This window comes from Montipora capricornis, chromosome 8, assembly GCF_036669925.1.
Source record: "Montipora capricornis isolate CH-2021 chromosome 8, ASM3666992v2, whole genome shotgun sequence".
Lineage (NCBI taxonomy): Eukaryota > Metazoa > Cnidaria > Anthozoa > Scleractinia > Acroporidae > Montipora > Montipora capricornis.
The window spans coordinates 14277611-14296564 of record NC_090890.1 but is presented as its reverse complement, the minus strand read 5'-3'; the positions used below and the strand labels follow the sequence as shown (position 1 = coordinate 14296564).

At 41.5% G+C, this 18954-nt stretch overlaps 1 protein-coding gene across 1 annotated transcript in view; it reads left to right on the top strand.

Moving 5' to 3' along the window:
- LOC138059055 (phospholipid-transporting ATPase ABCA3-like) overlaps positions 1 to 18954 on the top strand; it is a 38658-nt gene that overhangs the window by 11358 nt on the left and 8346 nt on the right. Inside the window, exons 6-14 of the mRNA XM_068904565.1 lie at positions 3833 to 4059; positions 5384 to 5702; positions 9121 to 9321; positions 11270 to 11645; positions 12547 to 12731; positions 13680 to 13848; positions 14971 to 15212; positions 16358 to 16537; positions 17190 to 17702. Of these exons, the coding sequence (XP_068760666.1) occupies positions 3833 to 4059; positions 5384 to 5702; positions 9121 to 9321; positions 11270 to 11645; positions 12547 to 12731; positions 13680 to 13848; positions 14971 to 15212; positions 16358 to 16537; positions 17190 to 17702 (2412 nt within the window). The remainder of the gene's footprint in view (positions 1 to 3832; positions 4060 to 5383; positions 5703 to 9120; positions 9322 to 11269; positions 11646 to 12546; positions 12732 to 13679; positions 13849 to 14970; positions 15213 to 16357; positions 16538 to 17189; positions 17703 to 18954) is intronic.

The window sequence follows — 18954 nt, the reverse complement described above, 5'->3', positions numbered from 1 at the left end:
GTCTTGGCTGTTCACTGCACAGTCTCTTCAACATGCTCTTCATTGTTCCATTAAACTTTTCCGTCAGGCCATTACACATAGGATGATAAGGAGTCGTGGTGAGCTGTTTAATGCTCAAAAGCCGCGTCACTTCCTTCATACACTCAGAGACGAACTGGGTACCAAGGTCGCTTAAGATCTCTTCAGGCACTCCCAAACGACTAAAGATATCCACCAACGCTTCTGCCACAGTCTCAGTATCGATGTTCTTCAGCGGAACGGCTTCAGGATAACGAGTTGCAAAGTCGACCAATGTCAATATATATCTATGACCGTCCTCACTCGGGGGAACAATAGGTCCAACCAGGTCGATTGCTACTCTCTTAAATGGCTTGTCAATTAATGGCATCTTCTCTAGGGGAACCTTCGGTACGGAACCCTTGTTAACTGTCTTCTGACATACATCGCAGGACTTGCAATAACGAGTCACGTCCCCTTGAATGCCTGGCCAATAGAACGCGCTTTGAATCTTATCAGTCGTTTTCTTTATTCCCATATGACCTCCCATGATCGATCCGTGAGCTAGTTCCATTATTCGACTTCTCAGCTGCACAGGAACCATAACCTGCTTCAGGGGTTTACCTCCGTTCACATAAGGGTGCTTGTAGACGCGGTACAGAACTCCACCTTTCACTTCGAATGAAGTCTCAGCCTGGCCTCTCACAACTACGTCATCTTTCTCCCAAAATTTCTGTAGGCTGTCGTCGTCGCGCTGCATTTGCTTGAGCTTTTCTTTATCAACTACAGGGCTTTCTTTAGTATCTGGTACCTTCAACGGAATATGTTCTCCAGCTTTCTTAGCTTGACTTCTCGTGGTTACAGCACAAGCTTCTTGTACAGAAACTTGCCAGCATGGGTCTGGGTCGTCAGCGGCTCTTGCGCCTGGTACATTACCAATAATTAAATCATAAACAGCATCGGGAAGACACTGCGCTTCCACTTGGCCCTTGAGATAAGGTGTATCAACATCAATCTTTGCGATGGGAACTTTCCTTGCCGTATTGTCAATGAGCAGCATAACATTAAATTTACCAGTAAACTGATCCTCGGATACAAGGTCCCTCTTTACTACAATTCCACTACAACCAGTATCTCTCAGGACATCAACAGGCTTCTCTCCAACTCTACCTTTCACGACAGGCATTTTACTTCTCACTCCAGTCAACGGTTCAACACAAGCACTACTCAACAATGGAATCTTCTTACCACAGGCTAACAGCAGCTTATCATCTTTAATACAGGCCTTAACTTCTTCATCCGTAGGTTTATCCTCAGGTGGCTGAACTAAACAACTGGCACTCACTTGACCACGCTGCACAGGGTTACCATCCTTACTTTGTCTTCCTGATCTGCGTCCACCTGATCGACAGTTTCTAGCTTCATGACCTTGCTTGCCACATAGGAAACACTTTCTTGTTAGGGTTGGACAGTTGACAGCTTTATGACCTCGGGTGTTGCACTTAAAGCAATGCAGAGCTGGTGGATTAATCTGCATGTTCTTGGCCTCTTCCCTCTCAGGCTGCACTGTTGGCTTTCTGCTCGCTGAGCTGAACAAATGTTTACCATGAGCCTCCAAGTACTGGTCAGCGATCTTCGCAATCTTTGCTAGAGTCTCAGGTGCCCTTTCTCGCAGGTGAATTGCCAAATCCTTAGGGCAAGAGTCAATAAATTGTTCTTTCACGATCAAGTCCTTAAGACCATCAAAGGATTGCGCAGTATCCGAAAGCTCTAGCCAACGTAACAGGTATCTGTCCAGTCGTACAATAAACTGCTCCGGACTTTCGTCGACTTCTGGTTTGGATGCTCTAAACTTTCGACGATAGCCGTCTTCGGTAAGGTCATATCTCTTCATTAACGCAATCTTTACCCTGTCATAATCCTTAGCTGCGTCCTCCGATAAACGTGAATACACTTCTAGTGCCCGTCCAGACAACAGAGCACTGAGCTTCGATGCCCATCCATCTTTTTTCCACTTAGCTGTCTCCGCAAATCTCTCGAACCTCTGCAAATACGCGTCCAAATCGTCTTTACCATCAACAAACGAGGGGAGTTTAGGTGCCTTAGCCCGATCCTCTCTCAGTTCAGGACGCCCGTCAGCACTCTCCACAGCCAAACGTGCAATTTCCAGCTCATGTTCTCTTTTTGCCGCTTCAATAGCCTCTTTCTGTTTCAACAGCTCGGCTTCCATCTCCAATTTTCTTAGTTCGCGTTCTTGTCGCCTAGTTTCTCTCTCTTCGTCTTCTCTTCTTCTATCTTCTTCAAGTAATCGATGTTTCTCTTCCTTTTCTTCTTCAAACCGCCTCCTTTTTTCTTCTTTTTCTTCCTCCAATTGTCTGCGTTTTTCTTCTTTTTCTTCCTCTTCCCTCCTTCTTTCTTGTTCTAACTTTTGTTGCTTCTCTACAAACTCGAGCAGCTTTTCTCCTTCCAATCCAAATTCTTTTCCCATCTGCAAAAGCTTTTCCATTTCCATAGCAGTATTCCACAGCAAAACCACAATATACTCTCTTGTACAGTTCTTCTTATTCTTTTTGTAACTCCTTCTTGAATTGTCCTTTCCTGGTTTCTGTAGTCAGCAAACAAATGAATTCCTCTCCAGGACCAGGCCCCCAATGTTACGAGTTCGAATGTTTTGAACGCAGGGTTGTCGGAACAACAACAAGAAGATTTATTCCAAAATGAACGTAGTTTCCACGAATTAAAACTCTGAACAACACGTACTTGACAAACTTACACGGCCTCCGCCAACTTGAATAAACACTGCTTCTGTCACACTTGACTAAACACGGCCAACGCCAACTCTCTTCGCTTGTGAAAAACTAGTTAGAAAAACACTCCGCTTGTACTGGTCTACTTATATACTCTGACAATAAACTTCTAGAACTTTCTAAAATAGTAATCACTCTAATTATAGAAAGATTACAAAACACACCGATTTAGAAACGCTTACGTACAAACCTAAATATAAACAAACTACGAACTCTCGCGAAGCTTCTAGACAGTAACGCTTGTCACGCAATACTATTTTTCGTAACAGAATCAATCTTAGTAAAAAAAATAAACAAAATGGGAACAACAGAATGATGATAACTTAAAGGGATACGTGTAGGTTAACAGCAAGGGCAATCTCTTTACAGAAAACAACAAATGATGGAAAAGAGGCGTTAAGAAAATTATATGCAGGAATCAGTCAGAAAGATGTTGTTCCCATTCCATGGAGAGAAAATTCTTATAACAAACCATGTGAAGAATTTCCATCAACGAATGGAAGCTCTTGCAACTTTCCTCTTTTTTATAGAGATCGACTTGCTGGAATTTAAGTGCCCTTGTAAGACTTGCGAAGAATCCCATGGTTTTAATAATTACCGGTGTGTGGGTAATGATAAAATATGACAGATCACACACAATTGAAAGCACCACTTGCCCTTTACCCTTAAACTGCCAAATATGGGGAAAAGGTACTGAATGCTTTACAGCAACACCTACAAGTGTCCTAGAAAAATTAATTAATGCAGCTATGCACCAGTGGCGAAGATTTCTTTTGAATTAAAAACGTTGACGTATAATTTTGCAAAAGCAATGGTATAACCAGTCCCAAACGATACTGGTAGTTACATGTAATTGAGGTTTACGGGTTTATGCAAGGCAGACAGAATGCTTTAACAGTGCACTTGTGACATTTACCATTACATGCATTTCATTAGTATTTTCTGAACAAATCTGTGAAATTTGATAATCCTAATTTTATCTTATCAATGGCATTGGTAAAATTGATTATTAACTCTGTTGTAATCAGGTCTATGTCCACAACATGATGTCTTGTTTGACCAACTGACTGTCGAGGAGCATCTTTGGTTTTTTGCCAAGTTAAAGAGCTGTCCCTCTTACCGGGTAAAACAAGAGGTGGATAGAATGATAGATTGCATTGGATTGAGTGATAAACGATACACACAGACACGGGCATTGTCTGGTGGAATGAAAAGGAAACTATCTGTTGGAATAGCACTGATTGCTGATTCCAAGGTTAGCCATTTTTTGCAGTTTTTAAAGTGTGAGAGTGTAAGATCCCTCTATGACAAAGCATGACAGGGCCTATTGCCGGTTCAATGCACTTAAATCACACTGAAATTTTATTGGAGTATTAATTTTCCGATTACACTCTTCACTAAGAAGTTGCAATTTATAGATAGCAAAAATTGCATCCACTTTCAGAACAAAAGTGCTTACAAGTGTAAACTAGGTTTTTTTGTCCTGACTCGTGTTTGCAAGTGGTGACAGAGAGAATAATCCACATTTTAAGAAGATAATTATCTTCTTGCTAAAGTCATCCAGCTTCAGGACAACTGTATGTGCTAGGGTCGATATTTATTAATACCCAGTATGGAGTGGTTGCTAGTAACTGCCCATCCATGAAATAGATATGATATTCACTGGCCAGGAGATCCAAATGCGAATAAATTGCTGCCAAGATGATTAGATCTGGAGTATGGCCTTGGCCTGTACTAAATACCAAGGGCAGTTTTTTCTATGCACTTTAATATGGTTGTAGGCTGAAAACGATAGTGGCTCCGGTATGTTCTTTATGTCAGGACCTGAACAATCAATGAAATAATTGATGGCAATCGATGACAATCGATGACAATCGATATCAATTAATCGATTGATCTTGATAATCAATGGACAATCAATCACGAAAATTTTGGTGATTATTGATCGTCATCGATTATCAGTATTAATCGATGGGAAACTACTTCTATAATCATCGATTATCATGAAAGTTAGAAATTTCGAGGCAAATGAAAGGTATAGTCTATACATACAGGAGAAAGGAACACATACCGTGCATTTTACCTTTCGACACACCCATCCGAAAAATTGGTTTTTGCCCTGAGCGGGACTCGAACCTTTGCTACTGAGGTTTAAAAACAATATACGATCTGCGTACACTCCCGCGATACCTGAAGATACGGAGACATGAATTTTGTGCCAATCGATGGCAATCGATGGAGTTCGCGACCACCTAAGTGTGATTATCGATTGATCATAGATTGGCCGATGCCAATCGATGCTAATCAACAGTAATTAATCCATTGATTTTCCGATCATCCATTGTTCAGGTCCTGTTTATGTGGAAGCAACTTTCGTTATATTAATACTGTAAACTGTCCATTCAATGGGTAAAGAATTGCTTTTCTTTGTCTGCCCATAAAACGGAGAAAAACAATCATTTCCATTGTTAAATGGAGTGGCAGTTTGTATCCGTAAAACGTCCCATACACAGAATTGTAAAGGGACTTGGTAGGGTTCCAGATGGCGTATTCACTCACTTCAATGGCCCTCCAATCAGGTAGTGATGTGGGAAGAGCCCACCTCTGGAATGGATCCAACAGCTCGTAGGTTCACCTGGGACGTGCTACAGCAGCAGAAGGAAGGAAGAACCATTTTGCTCACCACACACTTCATGGACGAAGCAGACATCCTTGGTGACAGGATCGCCATCATGGCAGAAGGAAACATCAAGTGCTGTGGATCTTCTCTTTTTCTCAAAAGCAAGTATGGAGTAGGTTACCACATGGTCACGGTAAAGGAACCTACTTGTGATGTTTCCAAGGTGATCTCAGTGGTCAAAAATCATGTACCAACAGCTCAGGTGGAGAGCAATATTGGTGAGGCCTTGATATCAATGTTGTTGCAGTAGATCATAAATTGTACCCCAGGCCGGGTTACAGTGTATGCCGGAGCATGACGCACTTTGATTGGCTCGTTACAATGTGAACTATTACCATGGAAACGGTCCGTTTCCGTACTTTTTTCTCTCTACCGGGAAATTCAAGTTGAGCGAATCACAAAGGGTTTCTAAGAAGCGGAATTTAATTCTTTCCTCACAACAGTCCAAATCATAGCAAGCGGAATTTAGTTTCATGTTAATGATTAAAAGATTACTGTTCAAAGTTCGCTGATGGAAGACGAAGATTGCGAACATTCACCAAGCGGAAAAGTGTCCGAACGCACAAAGAAACGATGCCATATAATTAATAAACTATTTGCTACCCCACTTGCTCGGTACTGTACTGGGGAATTATCGGAATATTTGGCCCTCGGTCGTTTTGGTATTCCCCAGTACGGCCCTCGCGTTCGGTTAGTTTTATATTAGGGACCTTAAAGTGCACCTAACCCCAAAATATTTTTTCGCAAAAATAAATCTTTGCACCAGTTCGAAACGCATTGCGGCCATGTTTTCCTTTTTCTAACAAATCCTGCCATTTTATAGGCTTCGAAAGTTGCGAAAATCCAAGCATCTTTTGTTCACGACCGAGTCAGAAGGGGAGTGGGTCTATTCCTGCTTTGACGTCACAATCTACTTTGCATGCATTTTTACAAAGAGTTAATGCGATGTAAATCAGTATGTGACGTCAAAGCGGGAATAGACCCACTCCCCTTCTGACTCGGTCGTGAACAAAAGATGCTTGGATTTTCGCAACTTTCGAAGCCTATAAAATGGCAGGATTTGTTAGAAAAAGGAAAAAATGGCCGCAATGCGTTTCGAACAGGTGCAAAGATTTATTTTACCGAAAAAAATTTTTGGGGTTAGGTGCACTTTAAACAAGAACGACGACAACGGCTACGAGAACGTCGTTTAAAATTATTATTTCCCGTTAAAGTTAATAATTCTGCGATTACTCCAAGTCGCTCGCCATGGAAAGTGTGAGCCCACATTTTCAGAACAAGTTAAAATTGCTGAGAACACTGGATATTTAGAGATAAAATTGAAAATTCATCATCATGTGCTCTCGTCCTACAAGAACGTCATCTTAAAATATAAATTCGCGTTATTTTCATCGCTACGTGACTATTTCAACCTTTTAAATATTACTAGGGTATGGCAGTTCCTCAAAAATGGCACTCGTCGGAACGGCACTTAATTGAAATCTATCCTCAAGTGCTGACGTTTTTGATAAAACCTCAAACTTTGCTATTTCACGTTGTTGTTTTGCTGACGACGGCAAAGAAATGAATGGACAAAAGCGAAAAACGCACGTGCAGGGCGTGCAAAGCTATTGTTTTTGCTTACTAAATTTGCAAATTTGTGACGTTTTTGTTGCCGTCGCCGTTGTCGTTGCTGCTCCCTATTATTGGGTATCACGAGCTGCGATATCACTAATTTGATAATCATTAGCCGTTGTCCTTCAGTAGCATTTTGTGGTTAATGATTCCAAGTTCGAGTGAGGCCTAACACTACTGTGACGTTTTTATGCCCAATTATTCCATCAGAGATCAACCCTAGTATTGGAATTGGGCCCACACAAGGACAGAGAAAAACTCTGACCAGGGTGGGATTTGAACCCACGACCTTCGGATTAGATCACCGCCGCTCTACCGACTGAGCTACAAGGCTCACATACTTACGGCCTGCTCCCGTTCTGGCCTTGTAGCTCAGTCGGTAGAGCGGCGGTGATCTAATCCGAAGGTCGTGGGTTCAAATCCCACCCTGGTCAGAGTTTTTCTCTGTCCTTGTGTGGGCCCAATTCCAATACTAGGGTTGATCTCTGATGGAATAATTGGGCATAAAAACGTCACAGTAGTGTTAGGCCTCACTCGAACTTGGAATCATTAACCACAAAATGCTACTGAAGGTCAACGGCTAATGATTATCTAAACTAGGCTTGGGCCGAGCCGAATTTGTCCTTGTGAATAACATCTCACATACCCACGGCCTGCTCCCGTTCTGGCCTTGTAGCTCAGTCGGTAGAGCGGCGGTGATCTAATCCGAAGGTCGTGGGTTCAAATCCCACCCTGGTCAGAGTTTTTCTCTGTCCTTGTGTGGGCCCAATTCCAATACTAGGGTTGATCTCTGATGGAATAATTGGGCATAAAAACGTCACAGTAGTGTTAGGCCTCACTTGAACTTGGAATCATTAATCACTAATTTGATTTTATCATGCAAACGAGTTGATAAAGGTAAAATAAACACCGTAGGAAAGTTTTGTGAGCCGACGTTTTGAGCGCAAGTCCAACGTCAGAGTGAAAGTTGACGAAGAGCTAACGACAGTCAGTGGTTAATTGCGTTCGACATTTTCTAATCTTGGGTATCCTGTGCACAGAGAGGGTGATCGTTTTTCCCCTTCGTCTGCTTTTTCAGCGCCATCTTGAATTACGTCATACGTGCATTGATGCGTCATATGCGCAAATGACGATCGCGCATCTCATGATTGTTTGTTCCTATACAGTTTTTTCTTTCTCCACCCTTCTCCTTTGCTTCCTGTCGAATTGAACGCACTTCAGTAATCCGAGGTTACTTCTAGTTTACCCAGCTTTATCAACTCGTTTGGCAAATCCAATTTTTTTTCTTCTTTTTACTCCCTACCCACGCAGCACCAAACTTTCTTTCAAAACTAGCTCGGCCGTTTATATAATTTGAGTCACTTTAATTATGGAATTGATAAGTTTCACAAAAAGACCAACTTTGTTGCTGGCTTCCTTAAGGAAGTGATAAGCACCGTGCTCCTTTTGGAAATTCAGACAGGAAAATCTAGTTTACTTCGAAATATAACCAAAAAAGTTGATTTATTGCGCAACTGTAGCTCTTTAATTAGCTTCGATAACAATGCCGCGATCGTTGCAGCTGTGAGAGATTTTAACTTTGCTTTGGCCAAGTAGTGTCTTGTGTTTGTTTAGGTGTTTGTGAAAGAAAAAAAGAAAGTAAATTTGTAATTGCTATGACGTACATGAGTCCCACAAGAACAGCCAGCTGAACTCTTGGGACAAATGTAAGATTTTTTTTTTTTTTAATTTAAGAACAATTGTGGAAAGGCATTGCCAACTCCACTGATAGCACATTGGTGGACCGTTTGCCACCTACGGTAGTTAAACTAGTTGCATATATTTAGGAATAGATATCATTCCTATTGGGACCAAGCGCTTGTAACGTGATTTCTTTTAACTACAATTTATTCTTGTATGACTTGCGTCATGCCAATTTATCTACTGTTCTACTGTCATCCAGAACGTCTTCTTTGGAAATAAGTAAATAAGTAAATAAATAAAAATCTTAGTTGTGGACCGTTGTGTCCATTTTACTTGTAGGTGCAGAATTGTCATTCATCTTGCCAAGTGAAGCAACCGGCAAATTTGAGAAGCTTTTCTTGGAACTGGAAACGCGTCGCCAAGAGCTTGGCATTGCAAGTTATGGCGCTTCAGTAACCACTATGGAGGAAGTGTTTCTTAAGGTCGGAGAGGAAATGGACAGTTCATTGAGTGACAAACTACAGAAACAAGACGACGAAGGTTGGTCAAGGGAAAATAGAATGAGTGAAAGAAATGTGTATTTGAATTGCGGGTTAATCATAGACGTCTATAATCCACACTTCAAATATACAGAACTTTCATTCATCAGGTCCTTTTACGGGAACACAGGAGCCCAACAAATTGACCTGCTTCCTAAATGAGTGGCTTCAAAGCTCAGTTGGTAGAGCATTGCACTGGCATCGCAGAGGTCAGGTGTTCGAATTCCGTTGGAGCCACCTGAATTTTTCAGGTGTTCTTAAAGTGACGATTGCTTACATTGTCTAGTTAGGTCCGAGGATCACTTCTGTCAAGCCAAAGGTACGATCATTGAACAATCGAAAGTTTTATCTTATTGAAAAAGTGGTCTTCGGGACAGTTGGGTCTCTCCTTCGTTAATTTTCAAGTTGTCCTTTAAAATATGTGTTAAAAAAAATCATGCAGCTCTTACAAATTTAGAAGACTGGAGCATCTGTGGATAATTTGTAAATTTTCTCTCTAAACCGCCACAAATCAACTGAAGTCAGAACAAATCAAATCAAATGTTTGGTCTCTGAGGAGAGGGGAAAACCGGAGTACCCGAAGAAAAACCTCTCGGTGCAGAGTGGAGAACCAACAAACTCGACCCACATATGGCGTCGATTCCGGGAATCGATCCCGGGCCACATTAGTGGAAGGCGAGTGCTCTCACCACTGCGCCAGCCCTGCTTCCCCCCCCCCCCCCCCTAAACTCCCCTCCCCCAAACTCCCAAAAGAACTCGGATTCGGTGTATTTTTTGTTAATTTCATTGCTTTTATCCGGTTCACTCTGCTCTCTGAAGCAAAAGAAACAGATTATTATTCCGTTCATCCCCAAAACGAAATAGTCTCCAAACGATATAGAAAATTAAATGTTCACTGTATTCTTGTAAGTTACGGCCGGCGTTTTCTCCGTCGACAGGAGACGACGGCTACGAGATCGTCACCTAAAAATAAAACTTCACCTTATTCTAATCACTTCGTGATTGTCCCGACTCTTTAGGTTGTGTGCAAACTTTCTTGGAACAAAATTGGTATGAAGGGCGTAGTCTCCCCAACTTGTAGAGCACTCGTGCTCCGCTAAATAACCTTGAGACTTTAGTAAAATGATTAGATCAGTTTAGATTAGATTAGATTAGATTAGATTAGATTAGTCGAAAGGATTAAGGGAGCTGTGACAAGAAATTTAGCCGAATTCAGCCTCTGAGAACCGGCAACCAAATCAAGCGAAATGTTAAAAATAGCTACTTTAAACATCGAAGAAAGGTTTGAATAAAACAGCAAATACAAAAGGAGACAGGGATTTTTGGATAATTTTTGATAAGAAGCGCGTGCTCTCAGCACTGCACCATCTCTGCTCGATTTAGGAAACTTGTGTGATTTTAGCTCATTTTTTTGCCTGTTTGCTACAGATATTGAGCAAATTCTCAAAAGATAGAGACAAGCTAGAAACGAAAGAGAGAACCGTCATGGTTTTTATTTGTGACAAAATGCTGCCTGCCGTCACGTAAACGTGACGCTGAATTTCTCACTTGGTGCGAATAGACCATTTTCGAATTCTCATGGCTGGACTGGATCTAGCATGAAATGGAGGCTTATCCGGGCAAATCTTTCCAAATGCAAATTATTTTGCCCGCATTAGCCTCCATTTCATGCTAGATCCAGTCCAGCTGCGAGAATACGAAACTGGCATATTTCGTTCGCGGCCCTCTGATCAGCTGCAAAGCGTTATCCACACCATTCCAAGTCAAAGTTCTCAGATTACCTTCTTACAAGCCATTTCGTTTGTGTCCCATATGTTTTGTGGCAACTTTTTTGGCATTCATTTTGGTAATCCTTAGCCAGGATAGGAATAAACAAAAAAATTATTTAAAAAAATGCTCCCCAGCTCGTTGTGACGCCTTAAGAAACTGTGGTTTGTGTTCAATTTCAGAAACGTCATCAATGCACACAACAGAATCTATGAATGGTCACGAGCCAAACGTAACCGAGCGATCCTCTGTTCTTGCCAGAATGGGAATCTTTGGATCTGTTTCTGGCAGCTATGGCACTTTTGGCGAGTACAACAGCTTTTCTCACTCATCGGGTTTTCGCCTGTTTCGGCAGCGATGGTATGCAATGTTTGTAAAGCGTGTCCTTCATTCCAAGCGTCACAAAGCAGCCATTGTTTCTCAGCTTCTCCTTCCTCTGGTTTTCACACTCATTGCTCTTATCAGTGCAAAGACATTCCCTCAACCCACCGACTCTCCACCGTTAATCTTGTCTACCGACCACTTCGAGACGAATTATGTTCCATGGAGTGTAGAAAAGTGAGTATGTAGTATAAAATAAAAATCTTAAACCTAAGGGCAGTAAAAGCGACCGACCAAAGGTCTTTTGCTAACCGATAAGCCGAAGTTTAAAACTCTCAACCTGGCGTCATGAAATATGCGCAACTTTCATCTATGTTACTTTATATTTATCTTGAGTTCGTTTTAAGCTTTTATTGTGGCTGAACTAAAGCCGTTGTCAGGGAGCCTTTTAAATTCATAAATGACTGTCCGTTACTAAGTTGGATGCAATAATTTTCATACAAAGCTAAATGTAAATTTCTAATCCACAAAGGGAGTGACGCATCACCATGGACGCATCACCTAAGCGGGTAAAGCGAGAAAATAGCAAAGGTAATCCTGAACCAAAAATAACGCCAAACACCAGGCTTCTTGTGGTGTTGTAAATAGGTAGTTGGAGACTCGATTCAAAGGAAGACTTCGTTTTTCATTAGTTTATCAAAATTGAGTTTGCGAGTTCTGTTATGATACATTCAACCTTGAAGGACGGTAGGTGTGCTCTCCCGCTCGATTTCGACACCGTGAATACCGACCAGCCAACTCAAGGATGAATCTTGAGAAAATTGCGGGCGTAAATTTGACCGTGGCTCTCGAACTCATTTGGTATGGAGGGTCCATGCAAGAAATACAACGAAACGGGAGCAACGCTTGAAAGCAGAATAGGAAAAATTGATGGAAGGGGAGCGTGTGCCCCTTGTCGTCATATATTTGACAATCATTCGTCAAACTCCAGTATTTGATTTCTATTTGACAAGAAAAATCAAGCAGTATGAGGGTCACCCGCGGCTGGTTACGACCATTTTACACAAAACCCTGTATAATCTTTGCTCACAGAAGAAATTTCGATGAATTATTTCTGAGAATGTACAATATTTCAAAGTTCTAGTGAAGCACGTCATTTTGCCGAGAAGTACAGGAGTCAATGGCAGCATGGGAAAACTCGGCCAGTTCACGTGACTGGTGACATGATGCACTATTTGACAAGCAAAGCTAAGGATATGGGACTTGGTGACTTCAACAAAAAGGATTTGATTGCTGCTACATTTGCTAAGAAAAATGACACAGGTTGGTACTTGTTCCTTTACCGTAAATGTTATGGAGTTACTTTCCCCCGTGTGCCATATTGTTGTCCCTAAATTGCAAACAGAGAAACGTTGGTGTCCCCGAGATTTTGCCATCGCCTTTTTTTTTGCAGCGAATGCGAAAAGATAATGAGATCGATGACAATTCCGATGAGTTCGAGAAGTGAAGGAATCCTGCAGGAACAATCACCAAGCCGCGAACTTTTAGCTTGATTGGACGAAGGGAAGTTAGGGGTGGGCCTTGTAAAACCTGTCCCTCCAATCATACAAATTCTCATCATACTGCGTCACTGCGCTTGGAGCCAAAAGTGACACTCAAATTTAGTAAACACGTCATTGGTTGGTGTACTGAACAATAGCGAAAAAGTCTTTTGGGAATTTGGCTTTATTAATGTATAGATTTAGCTAACCGTAAAAGCGGAGCTACCGGGATATTTATTCTTAGGTTCGTCTCAACTGATTTTAGACTCGCTAGTTCTTTGGAGCTTTCAATTCTGATCTTAAAAACAATGAAGCAAAGGATGACCACTCAAATGAAAGATGCTAACGAGTACTTTCCTGAGATACTGTAAACTATCTGAAGTATGGCCACCTCGATGAGCTCTAAACTTGAGCCCGCGATATGGTCACGTGATGCTGATCGTAATACATGGAGATTTTGTCGCACAGATGGGTTACCATATTTTCTTACCCATGGTGCTCCATGTGCGCGCCTTCAGCGCGCGGAGCTCCGCTATTACGTCTAATCACGTGATTGCAAACCAAGAATACCCTTTGTACTTAAGAAACTAGAGTTTTGGCACGGCCTGAAACATTCGAGGTGTGAAACTCAATAAAGGCACGGTTCAGCAGCTGTGAAATATGATTATTTTTATGTAGTTTCAAGAACATTCTGAATTATCTTGATTGTGTTCTCTTCATATCTTCTTAGTTAACGTCACTGCATGGTTCAACAACCAAGCTTACCATGCTATTGCAGTGTCGCTTGCGGCTGCAGATAAAGGCATTTTGCGGTCTTATCTTGGAACTAATTACAGTATAACAACAGTTAACCATCCCCTACCCCGAACGGCTCTGGAAAAAATTAATGACTTGCAACGGTAAGTGAATGTATTCCGTAGTCAGACCTTTAATAATGCATCGAAAAAACGCTCTTCCTGTGTGAAAAAAAATCACTATGGAATAGTGTTAAACAACGAGGGGAAAAAGAGATTGACAGTGTACCCAAGTCCCAAAGTTTAACAATGGCCATTTTCGAATTCAGTTACTCCACATTTTCGAGACGAATCCAAGCTAGAAATCTCATTCTTTGAAAATCAGTTTTCGATCATTTAGGAAAAAACAACTTCTCACCATCCCGTAATCCCAAACTTTTGGCATTTGAACTCAAATTTTACAAGGGCACGGCATTGAATTCGGAAATGCAAAAAGGAATTAGTTGAATGACAGCGTTTCCTCTTACACTTCCTTCGCCGGCTTCTTGTTTTCAAACAACAAACGTAACTCGATATCCTGACTTGTGTTCATCGGGACCTTCCCTTTATTGCACAAACCACACGATTGATTTAACACCGAAGGCATTAAATGTAAGTACCAATTGATGCATGGCGTAAGAGACATACATAACAATGAAATGAGTCGTAACAATGATGACACAGTGGTTAAGCGGATGGGCTATAATTTCTAAAACGTTTCAAAAATCGATATAGATTATTTTTTTATATTTCTAGGGCAACGAGGCGGCTCTTCAGTTTTTTGCTGTTGTTGTGGCAACGCGAGTGTTTCGACTGGCAAAGAAGCGGCGAAGCGATACTGCATGCCGCGCAAAACTTTAGAGCCTGTTCGTAGGGTGTTGATTACCGGAATTTCCTTTTAAACACCAAGTGAAACTATGTTCTCGCAGTTATGAGCGCAATTTTACGATTGCGTCGTGAAGCCTGAAAAATTCAGGACTTCAACGGGGTTTGAACCCGTGACCCCGCGATTTACCGGTGCGACGCTCTAACCAACTGAGCTATGAAGCCTCTGACTTTGGGAGCTGGTCATTTCAAGCTTCACATGTTCACATGTTTGAATTTTTCAGGCTTCTCGACGCAATCGTAAAATTGCGCTCATAACTGCGAGAACATAGTTTTACTTGATTTCATACCCGCAGTGCAATATGTAGGATGCATTTCATTTATATCATTTCGTTTTTTTAAACACCCTTCATTTCTTTTTAGAAATGGACTTGGCTTCCAGATTTCCTTCAACCTGTTGTTTGCCATGGCTTTCCTGGCCTCAAGTTTTGTGGTGTTTCTTGTCCAAGAACGTTCCAACAAAGCCAAACACGTGCAGTTTGTCAGCGGTGTCGACCCATTCAGCTACTGGGACTCTGCTTACACGTGGGACCTCATCAATTTTCTTATCCCAGCCCTGTCGATTTTAGTACTTGTGGCAGCCTTCGACGTCCCGGCTTTTTCAGGTTTGTAAAATGCTTACGTTCCATTGCTAGAGAAATTTATTAGCCTATGCTGTCTCATTCTTAAGGGTTTTCCTCGTGATGTCACCGGATGGGGAAGAATTTATGTAATTGCTCAACATCAGTTTTCAACAGTAGGCTCTCGCTTTTCCCTCCAAGGGTGGACTAGTCACGTCACACCCAATTAGAAACTACTCCCTCACGGTCACTCGCGTCGGAAGGGCTCTGGTGACCAATTAACTGATTGGTTTGTTTCAAATTCAGTTAAATGATTGGTAGACTGCGAGCAGTCTCTCTTTTCTTCTAAAATCGTTGAAACCAACGCGTACGTTGAACTTTCAAAATGGCTGAAGCTACGTGTTAGGAAGACTTCAAATTGGTTTTCATATTTATAATCACATAAGCGATGCTTGAATTCTTTAGATGCTCAACTAAGTTACTTATGTCCAAAAATGCAGGTAATGGCGAAAATGGAGGATTTGGTGAAATGCTGCCAAATCCGCCACACGTCGCGCTCTTGGCGAAATTTCGTTAAATCCGCCATATTCGCTGAGTCGTCAAATATCTCCACTTGTTATATGGCAAGCAATTTTCATGCCAATTGGAGCACTGATTGGCTGGTTTTTGGTCGGGATTTTACAGAACGGACCATTACCGTGAAAACGGTCCGTTTCGGTGTTTTTTTCGCTCTCCCGGGGATCAAGTTAAGCGAAACACAATAATTTTTTAAATTTCGGAATTCATTTTTTTCATCACAACAGTACAGTTATAGGAAACGGAATTTATTTTTGCATGTAAAAAGTTGCCGTTCAAAGTTCGCTGATGCAAGGCCGAAGATTACGAACATTCATCATTGCCACGACCTCGGACCATATTCTCCAGTACGGCCCTCGCGCTTGGTTAGCTAGAGGTTATGATGTCCAGAAATGGAGATGATGCCGTAAATTTGGCGAAAGTCTGTAAAAATTTGCCACACATCACCCTCTTGGCGAAATTTTGCCAAGTCTGCCATTTTTGCCTTTGCCCGCATTTCTGGATATATCTTCTTTTTTTTTTTTTTTTTTTTTTTTTTTCTCGTGGTGGATGTCTCATGGTACGAAGAAGTGAATTCCTTTTTGTTCGTTTTTATTTTGGCAATTGTTTTTCAGGTCCACGGCTTGGTTACTTGTTTCTGTTGCTGATGTTGTATGGCTGGGCCATCATTCCTCTCATGTATCTTTTCTCCTTTGTCTTCCGCACTGCGTCTACAGCATTCGTTACTCTAACAATGTTTAACACAATTACTGGACTGGCAACACTCCTTACTGTCTTCATACTAAGTATTCCAGGTAAAGCATAAGAGAGAACCTTATTCTGCTTAAAATATTTCACCCACAGAGCTTGGGTACGATAACACGTTGGCTTTCAAAGTCGAAAGATACTTGATGGATATCAGTTTATTGATCAGACTATTTCTAGATTTTTTTTCATGAATTTAAAGGTCCCAGAAAAAGGATAATTTTCTTGGTAATTAGTTTTTTCCAGAAGCGTTCACCTTTTTTTCGCCGGTGTGAGAACGTGGAAACGTTTGCCGAGGTAGTGAAACAATACTGAAAAAAAAATCATAAACCTTTTTTGCCTCCGCAACAAATGTAGCGTGAGCGTGTAAACTGGGAAACACTTCTTCTTGAGACAATATTTCCTCGTTTATTGGGACCAGAATTACCTTACCTTGTATATTACCACGAATGATACAATAACGAGTAAATTAGTTCTCGGTGGCTTTGAAGTCACTTGTCTCGCTGAAGGATTTCTTCCAGGACCTCAAAAATTAGAACCACTTCGTGTAGCGCAATAAACAGTACCTCAGGGAAGTACTCCTTAAGTCTCTTCATTCTAATGGTCATCCTTTGTTTCATTGTTCTTAGCGTGTATTAAATAAGTTGAGGCGCGCATCAGCAAAACTATTACAAGTAAGCTGTCTTTTTCTCTCTCCTTTAGATCTTGATCTTCTAGATGTGGCCAACGCCCTTAAATGGGCCTTTCTTGTTTTGCCCAACTACTGTCTCGGTCAGGGAATTGGCGATATGTTTAACAACTACAATGCCCTGGATTTCTTTAATCAAGCCGTTGATATGTGTGTCCATTCCAAAATACCACTCTTCCCTCACACTAAGCAAGACTGTGAGAAATTCATTCGAAAACTTGGTGGCAGCCAGCTTGCGTTCCAAGACAATTACCTAGCATGGGCCAATCCTGGCATAGGACGCTATCTTATTTTCTTGGCTTGCGAAGGAATTGTTTTCTATGCTCTCGTTTTGTTAATCGAGTATGGATTTTTCAAAAGTTGCAAGCACGTCTTTGTCCGTGGATACTCGTCGGTGGTGGGTTCTGTTTACGGAGAATCTTCGGTCGCCGATGATGACGACGTCTTGTTGGAAAAAGATCGGGTCATGACGTCACAGGATGTCCTTGTTATTAAAGAATTAACGAAGGTGTTTGCTGGAAAGAGCCGTAAGTCAGTTTTCGTTTCTTTTTGGTATTCACACCCTTGTCCACGAATCAAAGCACTCGGTTGAGGCTATTGAAAAAATTGTTAAAGGAGAAGTTCACTCCAAAATGACAATCCTTTTTTTTATCGATTAATAGAAAGTTCATGAGGAGAACAGCTTTTTTCTTGAAATAGCTTTCTAACCTTGCGAAATCCTTGTTGAAAACACACTCATGCAGGCCGCCATCTTGGATTATACGTGCCGTCATTGAGCTAAACCTGAACTTTTGCGGGAAGCTTGAGTACACAAAGCTGTTCAGATTCTTCTTCGTATTCTAGTCATACCTTTTTGTTCAGCAACATAAATTGCTCAAATAGGTCAGACGGAAGAAACAGCGTTCATGTTGTTCACATTTCCGAGAGAAAAGTGGGATCTGCTGAGCTCAATGACGTCACGTATAATCCAAGATGGCGGCCTGCATATGTGTATTTTTAACAAGGATTTCACAAGGCTAGAAAGCTATTTCAAGATTGAAAATTTGGTTAAAAGCTTTTCTCCTCGTGAACTTTCTATTCATCGATAAAAAAGGGATTGTCATTTTGGAGTGAAAGTTCTTCGCCTTTAAAAGACATCAATTGAGAGAAGCCCATAACCCAGAAGTGTACATATCTCTCAGTTGGCGTTGGCCAATCAGTTTATCTAAATTTAGAATACGGGTCTCGCCAAATTTATGACCAATTAGATTGGGCCTGATGACCACAACGCCTCTGATTGGTACGCAACTAAGAGGACGCACCAGGGGTTGTTCATGCGTAATGCAAAATCATGGATCTTGCAAGGAACATAATACGCCCACGTTTTTTCCCTGCAAACATTTAGCAGTAGCCGTCCTAAAGATAGACAATACCGACATTCTTCTGACGTTGGCCGTTTTTATACTAGACTTGCAGTATCCGTCTACGAAGACTCATCCCAAAGATTTTAGTGCATCTTTTCATTTTATCTAGCATAAAGATGGCCACGAGACTCATTATTCGTCTGGACGAACCATCTTATTTAGTGCGTCTTCTAAGATGAACTACAGCAGATGCAGATTGTTCAACAGACGAATGATGGGGCTATTGGCGCTGCGTCGGTGGGGAGTGAAACATTCCCCTCGATCGAAACGTTCATTCTCCCAACTAGTACCATAAAGTTCTTTGTTGGGTAGTCAGGAGAATTTGGTATTATATCAAGATCACACCTCTTAAGCTGATGATAATCCTCATTCCCAA